Below are 10,971 nucleotides of genomic sequence, written 5' to 3' on the forward strand. Positions count from 1 at the left end.
GGATGCATTTGTTGTCCCCGCCGTTCAGGACCAAATGGGGTCCGTGGGGCGGTCTGGCGTGCGACGACATCCACCCGGCGAAAAGTAGACACGAGACTGCGCTGGGTACCTGGAGACAAGTAATTCATTATCTATGTAAGAAAGATATTAACTGTGTTTGGCGCTTAACGTTCCAACCCAAATTGATAACATGCGCAGGTTACTGTGGAAATAGACATAGGCTTAAGAATCAATTTGCCGCCTTCAGAGTTTGTCGTAGCCGGTTGGGCCTTGCGTCAAGTTAGCGTTAGCTTTAGCGGCTCAGGCCTTTTAATTGTACTTAGCTACCGCTATTAACTTAGCTAGAAGGCTAACACAGTCAACGGCCAGTTTATCAAAATGTATGTGTTGTCTCTGGTATCTGATATTTTGATTTAATTCACTAATTTTGTTGTCGGGGTACTGAGGTCGTCTAATCACCAAAAGTGATATTTACCCTTAATGATAGGGTACCAGCAACCGTTAGCTGCTAACAGCTGGGCTAACATGATGTTAAGAGCCCAGCGTGCAACCAGGTGGGACTGAAAACAACCAAAAAAAGCGGTCTTGGATTTTATATATGTATTACCACCATCATCACGCTGTTCAGGCTAAACCACAGACATGTTCAGTTTTTTCTAACTGTAGTTCTTTCTTAAAATCAGCTGTAAGCTGAACTAACACCGGCACATTTGTACACTGCTTGACCGGCAAGTGTTTTACTCCTAATCTAAGTGATTAGTCATTTTTAACCTGATTCATAGTCTGATCATATTTTATTGCTATAAAAGGTTTTTCGCAACTGAGAATCTGGGTATAGTAATGTTTTCCTGACATTACATGGTATTATTAGAGAGTAAGCTAGCTGATCTTTGTGTCTATTTTCTCCTTTATTTCCAACCCTTGAAAAGCTTTGCACAACCATGCCATCCGACTTAGCCAAGAAGAAAGCAGCAAAGAAGAAGGAGGCTGCCAAAGCCCGTCAACGTACCAAGAAACCTGATGAGGTAAATGGGGAGAGTGAACAACCAGACACTCAGCCTAACGGAGCAGAGAGCAACGGTGAGAGGAGGACTAATATTTTAATAAATATCATTATAGATTAAACTGTCTTTCCTGAGATAACACTGGTATAGGTGTAATGTATCTTTAGCGTCAGAACTGTCTATAATTTAGCTTGTCAGGAGTGTAAAATATTTAACAGGATTTTGTTTTAACAGGGGTCTCCAGTTTGACAAAGGAGTTGGATGAGTTTGAACTGCGGAAAACAGAAGCACGGGCAGTGACAGGTGTTCTGGCCTCGCACCCCAACAGCACTGATGTCCACATTAGCAGCCTGTCACTTACCTTCCACGGTCAAGAGCTACTATCAGACACCAGCTTGGAGCTCAACTCAGGCAGACGCTACGGTCTCATTGGCCTTAATGGCACAGGTAAGTGGTTCCTCTTATCACAAGATATTGCCAATAAGAAGCATTTACATTGCCAATACTTGATGTAGCTACAACACAGAACAACATGGAGTACATCAAGACGATACATATTTGCTTATTGGCAGCAGTTTCTATCAGTAGAAATGCAATGGATGTTGTAAACAATGAATTTTTAATGTCCCATAATACAACAAATGATTTTTTTTCTCTCTGCTTTTAATCTGCCAGGAAAATCCATGCTGCTGTCAGCAATCGGGCATCGTGAGATTCCTATTCCAGAGCACATAGATATTTACCACTTGACCCGGGAAATGGCCCCCAGCGAAAAGACGGCTCTGCAGTGTGTCATGGAGGTTGATGAACAGAGGATAATGTTGGAGAAGGAAGCAGAGAGACTTGCCCATGAGGACTGTGAGTTCTGTGCTATAACTGCAGAGGGGAAACATAGACAACACAGACACTAGTTTGAGTAAAGCTGACTCGAGCAAACAGACATGCAGCGAAGAAAATTATTTTCCTCTTACACACAGTTTTGTTGTTGTATCAGTTGAAATTAACTGTTTATTTCTCTTACCCCTGCGTAGCTGAGTGTGAGAAGCTGATGGAGCTGTATGAGCGTCTGGAGGAGCTGGATGCAGACAAAGCAGAGATGCGAGCCTCGCGAATCCTCCACGGTTTGGGTTTCAGCGCTGCTATGCAGCAGAAAAAACTGAAGGACTTCAGTGGAGGATGGAGGATGCGCGTTGCTCTAGCCAGGTAAAAGACTTGGTGCTACACCACTCACTGACATTGTGTATTAGCCACTTTGTACTAAGTGCAGCTAAATTATGGCAGAACTGCTTCTTGAACAAACTTCATCTCAGAAAGTTCATGTTTTGAGGTCAAAAAACTAGTAAAACTGAAAGTGTGGAAGCTAATAAAGTTGGCCCTCACACAAAAGGAAATGCCTGTGGAGGAGAAGTAGCCCATGTTTGGATACAGTTTAGTTACCTGTTTGAAGAGAAGTGTGAAATTAAGAGTTTTTACATGTGCAGACTAGGCTTGGGTACCAAACTTTTAACATGCTTTATTGGTACTGACCAAATCACGTGAGTACTACAAATACCGATTCACATTCAGTCAATCTGTGCCAAATTTCAGTACCCAGGCTAGAAGCACACCTGTGAGAGAGAGAGTAAAGTATACATAGAGAGCGAGTGAGCGAGACCATGTGACATCACTTTGCAAGCATAACACGCAGTGCTGGAGAGAACTGGGCTTTCCCCCCACCCACTGTGTTGGTTGACAATAACTTTACATTTTTACTGGCATCAGTCTGAGCCACTGGCTACATCGAATTTCCTTACCAGCAAGAAATTTAGGGTAAACAGACATTAACATTTTGAAAGTTTTTTTTTTTTTTTTTTAATTTGTATTTAGGTTTTTCCCCCAACCACTGAAATGACAGTATTGGTTCAAATGCGATGGGTACCCAACTCTAATACAGACAAAAGTAGTTTCACAATGACAGGTTTCTTCTAACTTAAATTTTAATAACTATCCATTACTTTTGCAGAGCCTTGTTCATCAAGCCCTTCATGTTGTTGCTGGATGAGCCCACTAACCACTTAGACCTGGATGCTTGTGTGTGGCTGGAAGAGGAGCTCAAGTCGTAAGTTAACCCTGTGCATGGACAGTTGTATACATATCATGTACGCATAGAGATGTGTATTGATCATCCTAATGGTTCTTAAGGTAATCCTTTATTGTCATTAACAGATTCAAACGAATCCTTGTGCTCATCTCACACTCTCAAGACTTCCTGAACGGCGTGTGCACAAACATCATCCACCTCCATCAGAGAAAACTGAAATACTACACGGTAAGAACGCTTGGCTGAAACCATTAATGGTACCTTAAAGCAAAATTCAGAAACACAGTGCCAGAAAGGAAAACGGCCTTAGCCTCCCTTGGAAAGTCTTATGCCATATGTGACTTGATGACACTAAATAAGGAACCTGGGAGTAGGCTGTTACCAATGTGTTGGATGACCATGCAAATCTATTTTTATTATAAGGGTAACTATGACCAGTATGTGAAGACCAGAGAGGAGCTGGAAGAGAACCAGATGAAGCGTTTCAACTGGGAACAGGACCAGATTGCACACATGAAGGTAAATGAGGAATGTCATGTTGTGTCAAACAATGTTAGGAGTTTTCCCCAAGGAAGCTCATTTGAGATTGGGTTTGGACTTGGTAAACTGCTATGCATTCCCTCATTTTCAGGTAGTAGCCATCCTTAGGTTTTCATTGAAAAGACATTTTCTAGTGCAAATAAATTGTCAGCTACCCTGCATATATACCTCTCTATCATAAAAAGAAATACTTTGATGAAAGCATTAACCTTAGTCCAAAGTAGTAGCGGTGCCATTTGACACAGCAAAAGGCGTAATATTTAGTGTGACTAATGTTTGAGCCATTATTTACTAATTACTAATTGTGTGTTGGGGTCTGAGTGGTTTACCCTTTAAACTACAATTTTTCTTTTTGAGTTCTGAGCAGTCAGATGCTTTTCAGTTTCTCTAGTCAGTCACGCTGTTTGTTATTGCAGAATCCAGACTTGTGCTTATTGTTTGTATTTCTCTCTTCCAGAATTACATAGCCAGGTTTGGTCACGGCTCTGCAAAACTTGCACGACAGGCACAGAGCAAAGAGAAGACGCTGCAGAAGATGGTGGCATCTGGCTTGACTGAACGAGTTGTGAATGACAAGGTAGTGGCTTACTGACAGGCTTATAACAGTGCTTTTGGAAACTAATGATGGCATGATGTCCAAGCATTGGTTTTGAGTTACCACATACTGTACATTTACTCATGATACTAATACCTCCCTCTGTCTCCACAGACTCTGTCATTTTATTTTCCTCCCTGTGGGAAGATTCCTCCACCTGTTATCATGGTTCAGAACGTGAGCTTCAAGTACAGTGACACCACAGTGAGTGTTGATAATGCTGTAACATGGACAAAGCTTTGTTCACTGGAATATATATATTTTTTTCTCACTTATTTGTTCATGTTTCTTGTAGCCGCACATATATAAAAACCTGGAGTTTGGTATTGATTTGGATACACGAGTGGCTCTGGTGGGGCCCAATGGAGCAGGGAAGTCCACACTGCTGAAGCTGCTGATGGGAGAGGTAGATAAATTTAAGTTCCAAAATGTCTCACAAAAACTTGCTGTTTTGTTGAGTGTTAAAGTTTGATCTTTTTGGTGTAGCTCCTACCCACCGACGGCATGATCCGCAAACATTCTCACGTCAAGATTGGCAGATATCACCAGGTAAACCCTGAACTGTTGATGGCAGCTTAGGAATGCCTGCATATTTCAAAAATACTGTGCATGGATGCCCATAGCACTTAATATTGTGTGCAGAAATTGTGCATATATTTACTAAAAATGTCTTCTATGCATCTATTTGCCTATGTTACAGCATCTGACAGAGCAGCTGGAGCTGGACCTCTCTCCTCTGGAGTATATGATGAAGTGTTTCCCTGAGATCAAAGAGAAGGAAGAGATGAGGAAGATCATTGGTCGCTATGGCCTGACGGGAAAACAACAGGTGTGATTGTGATACTTTTCCAGTATGCACAAAGTAAAGCAAAGAGCAAAATTAACTTGGCACATTGTACTTATGCTTGAAATTTCTTGCAGGTCAGTCCAATCAGGAATCTGTCAGATGGTCAGAAGTGCCGGGTGTGTTTTGCTTGGCTGGCCTGGCAGAACCCTCACATGCTGTTTCTTGATGAGCCCACCAATCACCTGGATATCGAGACTATTGACGCACTGGCAGAAGCAATCACTGAGTTTGAGGGTGGCATGATGCTGGTTAGCCACGACTTCAGGCTAATTCAACAGGTACATATAATTAGATGAAGCTGTTTGAATTGAAACAGCTGGCATTCATAGGATTTAACTGAAGCAGTTGGCACCATTGTGATCATTGCTTCTCTCCTCAGGTGACGCAAGAGATCTGGGTGTGCGAGAATCAAACCATCACAAAGTGGAATAGGGACATCCTGGCATATAAGGAGCACTTGAAATCAAAGATTGAAAAGCAGCAAGCGCATGATATCTAGAGTGACATCATTGTAAGCCACTTTTTTTTTTTTTGCATCATGGATTTGACCTGCGAGCTCCTTGAGGGACGTGCAGGGTTTGCATTGCAGGAAGTGCCCTGAGTAGAACTGAAACTATCACTTATGCATCTTATTGGAAACGTCTCTTGTACATGTTGTACTGTATTTCCATCTTGATTTGACAGTGTTGCACCATGCTGAAGTCAACCCGGCTCCTTCTCACCTTCACCTCAGCCTGCACTCTGATTGGCTGGTTCACCTGAAGCATCTCAGTATGTTTTGGAATGCATTCCATTGTGAGATCTTTAAAGCAAAAGTTTTATTTTTCCAAATATTTTAATTCCAACACGTATGCTGCAGCTTTAGGTTGTATTTAAAAGTTGACCTTTTTTTCATGTAAAAGAACGGTTCTGCCTTAAGGTGCAGTCATTGAAATTTGATTCCCATTCATTTCAGTGTGAAACAGGGTGAGATATATTTGCTTTCGATTGGAATCTAACTCTGATTGAGCCAGTTGCAGTTTGGCCAGCAAAATTGCAAATTTCTTTAAATGCCCAGTCTGTTTGAGAGAGGCTGGGACTGGCCTTTCACTCAGAAAACAATGTTTATATTCTTGATTTTATAACTGCACAGCAAAATAATCCAAGCAGCGTGCCCCTGTCCTCACACTCACTGCAGTCCAAAAGCATCCCCCCTCTGCTGCTTGCATCATTTTACCCTCACATATAAAATGAGAACATAAACATTTTCGTTTAGTGAAGGAGAGGTCATTCCTACCCTACACCACCTTCAAAAGAGCTGGACATAGGAGAACCTTGTGATTTTATGGGTTCAGCCAGAGTGAACTGTGGAGTGAAGCAGAGGAATCAAACAGAAGCCGATGTGTTACTCAACATTTCACATACACATGAATGGGAAGTGAATTTAAGTGCAACTACATCTTGATAGAAAAATGTAATGCAATAAAGATTTGTCTGAATAAAGAAAACAAAAGTAGCATATTTCAAGTAAGAACACTTTATTCTTCATTTTAAATGTAATACCGTGCTTTAAAAAGCTTTTGGGGAAAATAAACCATTTTACATCTCTATAGACACAATAGGACAAAACTTGAAGTGATAAGATTCTGCTTTGGCAATCCATCAACTGAGGCCAGTGCATTTCTAGGAAACTGTTAAAAGAACATTTTTAGGTGACCTTTATGGGATGCTGAAATTAATCCATGAAAATGTAGTGTTTGGCATTTTTATGTCTTCAACTAGCAGCAAAACCCCCAAAGCTTCTGGTGAATCTAAAGTCAAACTGACAACCTGACTTTCTTCTGGACCAACAAACAGATGAACATCAACTGATACCCTTATTACACTTTTGCAATTTGTCAGTGTAGGCTCAGCTTCAAACGTCTTAAGTCGAGGTTAACCTGTAGTTACCTTGGATAGCTGACATCACTGCAACTGTGTTGCATACTAACATTTAATAGCATCAAATATTCAAGCTATTTCTCAACGAGATAAAAAAATTGACCTAACTATAATAAACAAAGTTGACGTGAACAATTTTTCCAGCTGGTAAATTATTGTTCTGGCAAAGACAATATAACCTACACAGGATTCAGTGTTGGTTCCAACACTGGGTGACTAAATGATGACTGAAAGTCAGCCATCCAAAACATTTAACTACTTTTGTTTGAAATGACAACTTGTTACTTAGAATTTCATTTAATCCTATTGGCCAAGTTAAGGTTTAGTGACTCCACTACAATACTGATTTCTGGCAATCTGCTCCACAAGTGTCAACCAGGAGAAACAATGTTCTCACCAACCTATAAGGCTGCACATAAAGATTGAAAGATAAAAAGCCTGTCAGGTGGAATTTGTCTACAGCGCAAGTGAATCAATACTGATTGATTCTATATGGTACCTACCCAAACATTTGGACACACCATCTCCTTCAGTGGGTTTTCTCTAATTGTGCTATTTTATACATTGTAGATTAGTTTAACTCGTTAATTTTTTAACCTTTTGTTCTCATTGAAAAATTTGTTTTGAATGTATAAAAATATTTTCAAAGCTTAACTGCTCAAAACAATGACGCCCATTCTCATAGTGTGTGCTTTAAGTTATAATTCTGCATATCACACTTCTTTAAATTGCTCATTAGGCAGGGGTCGCTTCCACAATATGTCTGATGTCGTACATTGTGCTCCTATGTACCAGTGAAGTAAAATTTAAGCAAAATGTACTTGTGAATGTAGGGGGACTATTTAAGGTATCAGCTCAGCGTGTTCATTAAAAGGTTAGTGGCACTAGCTGCAGTGGAAACAGTGCAACTAAGAGCAGTGTTTCAGTTGTGCAATTTCCAAATGCTCCTGGCAGCAGCATGTTTCATGGGCTAAAGCAGGGGTGGCCAATTCCAGTCCTCGAGGGCCGCTGTCCTACTTGTTTTCCAACTATCCCTGTCTGACCTGCTGCTGATTACCTGGCTCAGGTGTGTTCAGCCAGTCAGAAGCTGGAAGATACCATCTTAGATGAAAGTGGAGTGAGGAAAGATAAAGTGAATTGGTATCTTCCAGCTTCTGACTGGCTGAACACACCTGAGCCAGGTAATCAGCAGCAGGTCAGGCAGGGATAGTTGGAAAACAAGTAGGACAGTGGCTCTCGAGGACTGGAATTGGCTTCCCCTGGGCTAAAGCAATCAGAGGTGTGTGCCAAGTGAAGGTATTGAAGCTCACTGGCCTTCCCACTCCTCATCTGACACCTCATCAGGAGGAATGGTGCGAATGTTGCTGGCCCGAATGCTGCTGATAGTGGTGAAAGAGAGGAGGTTTGCAATACCCGCCAGAGTCACACCAGTACCGTCCAGATTTACCTGAGCCAGATGCATGAGTTTCAGATGCTTAAGACCTGAGGAAAAAGTATGAAAAACATATTGATGTTCTTTCAAGCAACCAAAAGATTACATTTGTCTGTCAAGCCCTATGCCCCTTTCAGACATGGTACCTGTGACTTTGTGGGCTACATGTAGCCATCTAGCAGTTGCTTTTTTTTTTTTTGTAGTGATTACATATTGAGCTGCTGTGCACAAAATTCCCAGCAGGGCTTTGTTAAACATACCAGGGCCTGGCAGGGTACAACTACAATGTTCATGCTATATCCAACATCACGTGAGACAAGAATAAAGCAACACTGAAAGTTATGAATAATATACAGGCTGTCCAAAGCAACACAGTGTTCAACAAGTTTATCTTCATGGTATTGGTTTATAAGATGTTTTCCAAAGATGGTTATGTTTTTCAGAAACTGTATCTTCTCTGTACCAGTTCAATATAAACATTGTATCAGCGCACACTTTAGATGTGTCATGTCCAACTCAACTAATTTAAACACTGTGCGCAAGTATGTCTTGCGTAGCACTCATCATCCCGTGTGTGCCCTTACTGGCAATTTGTCAGTTCAGACATGTAGCTGGTTAGAATGTAGCCAGCTATTTGACCAAGTTTGACCACGTAAAACTGCCAGTGACTCGGGGCTTTGTTCAGACATGATGCCTAGATGTGAAATAACACGCAAATTGTAGAGGCGCATGTCTGAAAGGGGCTTTAGTGAGTTTGCTATGTGATCTTACCATTGTCTGTGATCCGCGTGCGGCTAAGATTAAGTTTAACAAGCTGAGTGCAGCGGATCAGACCTCTCCTCACTACCGTGTCTCCCACCTGCGTGCTGGCTAATCCCAACACCTAAAGACAGAAAATTAACTACTAGATATCAGCACAATATCATTCATGCTAAGAAATACCTGAATTTATTTAAACCTTACTGGCAAACATTTTATGTTTGTATCAAGGGTTAGGTGTTAAGACTAAATACAACTATAAAATACCAGGCTAACCCAGAGATGAAATGAAATCAGTGTTAAATATGAAAATACGAGTTAACTTAGGGACATCACTGCATCAACATCAACATGCCACACCTGTACAACACCTAACATTTCTAAAATTACATTAAAATCGTGAGAATACACAGTGAAATCACCTGGAGATGCGGTAGACAGGCAATGAGTTCAGCCACTCCGTTGCTAGTGACTGCTGTTCGGTCCAGACACAACTCCTGCAGCTCCCGCAGGCCACACAGAGAGGGAAGCCCCACGTCAGTCACCTGAGTGTTGCCAAGTGACAGCTTCTTCAGCCTACACAGAAAATACCCTTGTCAATAAACCTGCCCTAATCATACTGAAACAACTGTTTGCTTTGTAATGTGTAAGGTAGAACAGTATTGTACACTACAGTATACCAGTAATAAACCATGGGAATGACCTAGTCATACTGCAGAGCTGTTTGACTCCCTGGTCTGTGACTTGTGTGTAGTCTGTCAAGTCCAGCTCTGAGAGCAGAGACAGACCAGAGAGGAATGACAACCCACTGTCATTCACAGAGTGGCGTCCAGGGAGGGTGAGGTGAGTCAACTTTAGACCTGGGAGGAAAGACAAAACATCACTATTAGGCCTTTTCCACTGTATGAACCTGTACCAGAACGTATACCCCTTGTCACAGATTCTGCTTTTGTTTCCGCTGCCGTCTGCCTGCTTTGGAGGCAAGTTCCTGGGTTTAAATTTTGGCACCCCTCAGGAGGTAGTACAAAATCAAGTTCGGTTTGGAGGTAAAACATGGACTTTAGCAAGTTGACCGCGGGCAAAGTAGCAAAGGCATCACATTTCTGCAAGTTCTTTTTGTTCAACAGCTGTTTGATAAACTGCTCATACCACTTTGTTTTACTTTGTCTGCTCATTTTTAAGGGATCCTTCCCACTTACAGACCTGAGATGATCTGCAGAGCGTGATTGCCATCAACTACAGGGATTCCTGCCAAACTAAGGGAAGACAGCGCAGGGAGGGTGGCAAGGTACTTCAGTGACCTCTCTGCCACATCTGTCCCATCCAGGTTGAGAGTCTGCAGGCTGGACAACTCTGCCAAAGCTGAAATGTCCTCAACCTGGAAATGTCGTGAGAGAACCACTGATGCACAGTATTCATAACTAACTTATGTAAGTTAAACAGAAGGCTGAGACAACAAAAGATGGTATCGACTGTGCCGTTACAGTTGAAATACCTTCGTCTGCTTAATGCTGAGAAGTCGCAGGTGTGGCACGCAGGTGGGAAGGACTACCAGTGTAGCTTCAGTGACTGCAGTCTGGTTTAAGCTGAGCTGAGACAAGCAGGGTGGAACTGACTGGAGATACAGCACCATCCCAGCATCGGTCACTTTGGTACGGTCAAGAGACAGGAAACACAGACTCTTCAAACCTTAAACACAGAGAAACAAGAAAATATTTTGATATACGAGAACACAATAATGACAAAACCCATTTAACACTGAATAAAAGAACTTAACACTGAGCATCTTATGTT

At 41.8% G+C, this 10,971-nt stretch overlaps 2 protein-coding genes across 5 annotated transcripts in view; one reads left to right on the forward strand and one right to left on the reverse strand.

Annotated features, from left to right (window-relative positions):
* The first annotated feature begins 12 nt into the window (after positions 1–12).
* On the forward strand, positions 13–6,566 carry abcf2b (ATP-binding cassette, sub-family F (GCN20), member 2b). Of its 3 annotated transcripts, XM_020619814.1 has the most exons (16): positions 13–135; positions 930–1,080; positions 1,239–1,451; positions 1,680–1,862; positions 2,036–2,207; positions 3,007–3,102; positions 3,210–3,312; positions 3,508–3,603; positions 4,082–4,201; positions 4,334–4,423; positions 4,515–4,625; positions 4,706–4,768; positions 4,920–5,048; positions 5,141–5,344; positions 5,446–5,577; positions 5,751–6,566. In XM_020619814.1, exons 2-15 carry the CDS (start codon positions 942–944, stop codon positions 5,563–5,565), a joined length of 1,839 nt encoding a protein of 612 aa, XP_020475470.1. In that variant the 5' UTR covers positions 13–135; positions 930–941; the 3' UTR covers positions 5,566–5,577; positions 5,751–6,566. The 3 variants fall into 3 exon arrangements, with proteins under 3 accessions (XP_020475470.1, XP_020475469.1, XP_020475471.1); XM_020619813.1 differs by having other exon boundaries at positions 5,446–6,566; XM_020619815.1 differs by lacking the exon at positions 13–135 and adding an exon at positions 483–554 and having other exon boundaries at positions 5,446–6,566.
* A 1,651-nt stretch (positions 6,567–8,217) lies between these two features.
* LOC109971480 (uncharacterized) overlaps positions 8,218–10,971 on the reverse strand; it is a 6,944-nt gene continuing 4,190 nt past the window's right edge. For both annotated transcript variants that reach the window (XM_020619751.1, XM_020619750.1), the window contains exons 13-18: positions 10,673–10,866; positions 10,381–10,555; positions 9,881–10,037; positions 9,600–9,753; positions 9,190–9,301; positions 8,218–8,468 (exon numbers count right to left, since the gene is read on the reverse strand). In XM_020619751.1, coding sequence (XP_020475407.1) covers positions 8,293–8,468; positions 9,190–9,301; positions 9,600–9,753; positions 9,881–10,037; positions 10,381–10,555; positions 10,673–10,866 — 968 coding nt within the window. In that variant the 3' untranslated portion in view covers positions 8,218–8,292. The remainder of the gene's footprint in view (positions 8,469–9,189; positions 9,302–9,599; positions 9,754–9,880; positions 10,038–10,380; positions 10,556–10,672; positions 10,867–10,971) is intronic.

Source organism: Monopterus albus, unplaced genomic scaffold (assembly GCF_001952655.1).
Source record: "Monopterus albus unplaced genomic scaffold, M_albus_1.0 scaffold226.1, whole genome shotgun sequence".
Lineage (NCBI taxonomy): Eukaryota > Metazoa > Chordata > Actinopteri > Synbranchiformes > Synbranchidae > Monopterus > Monopterus albus.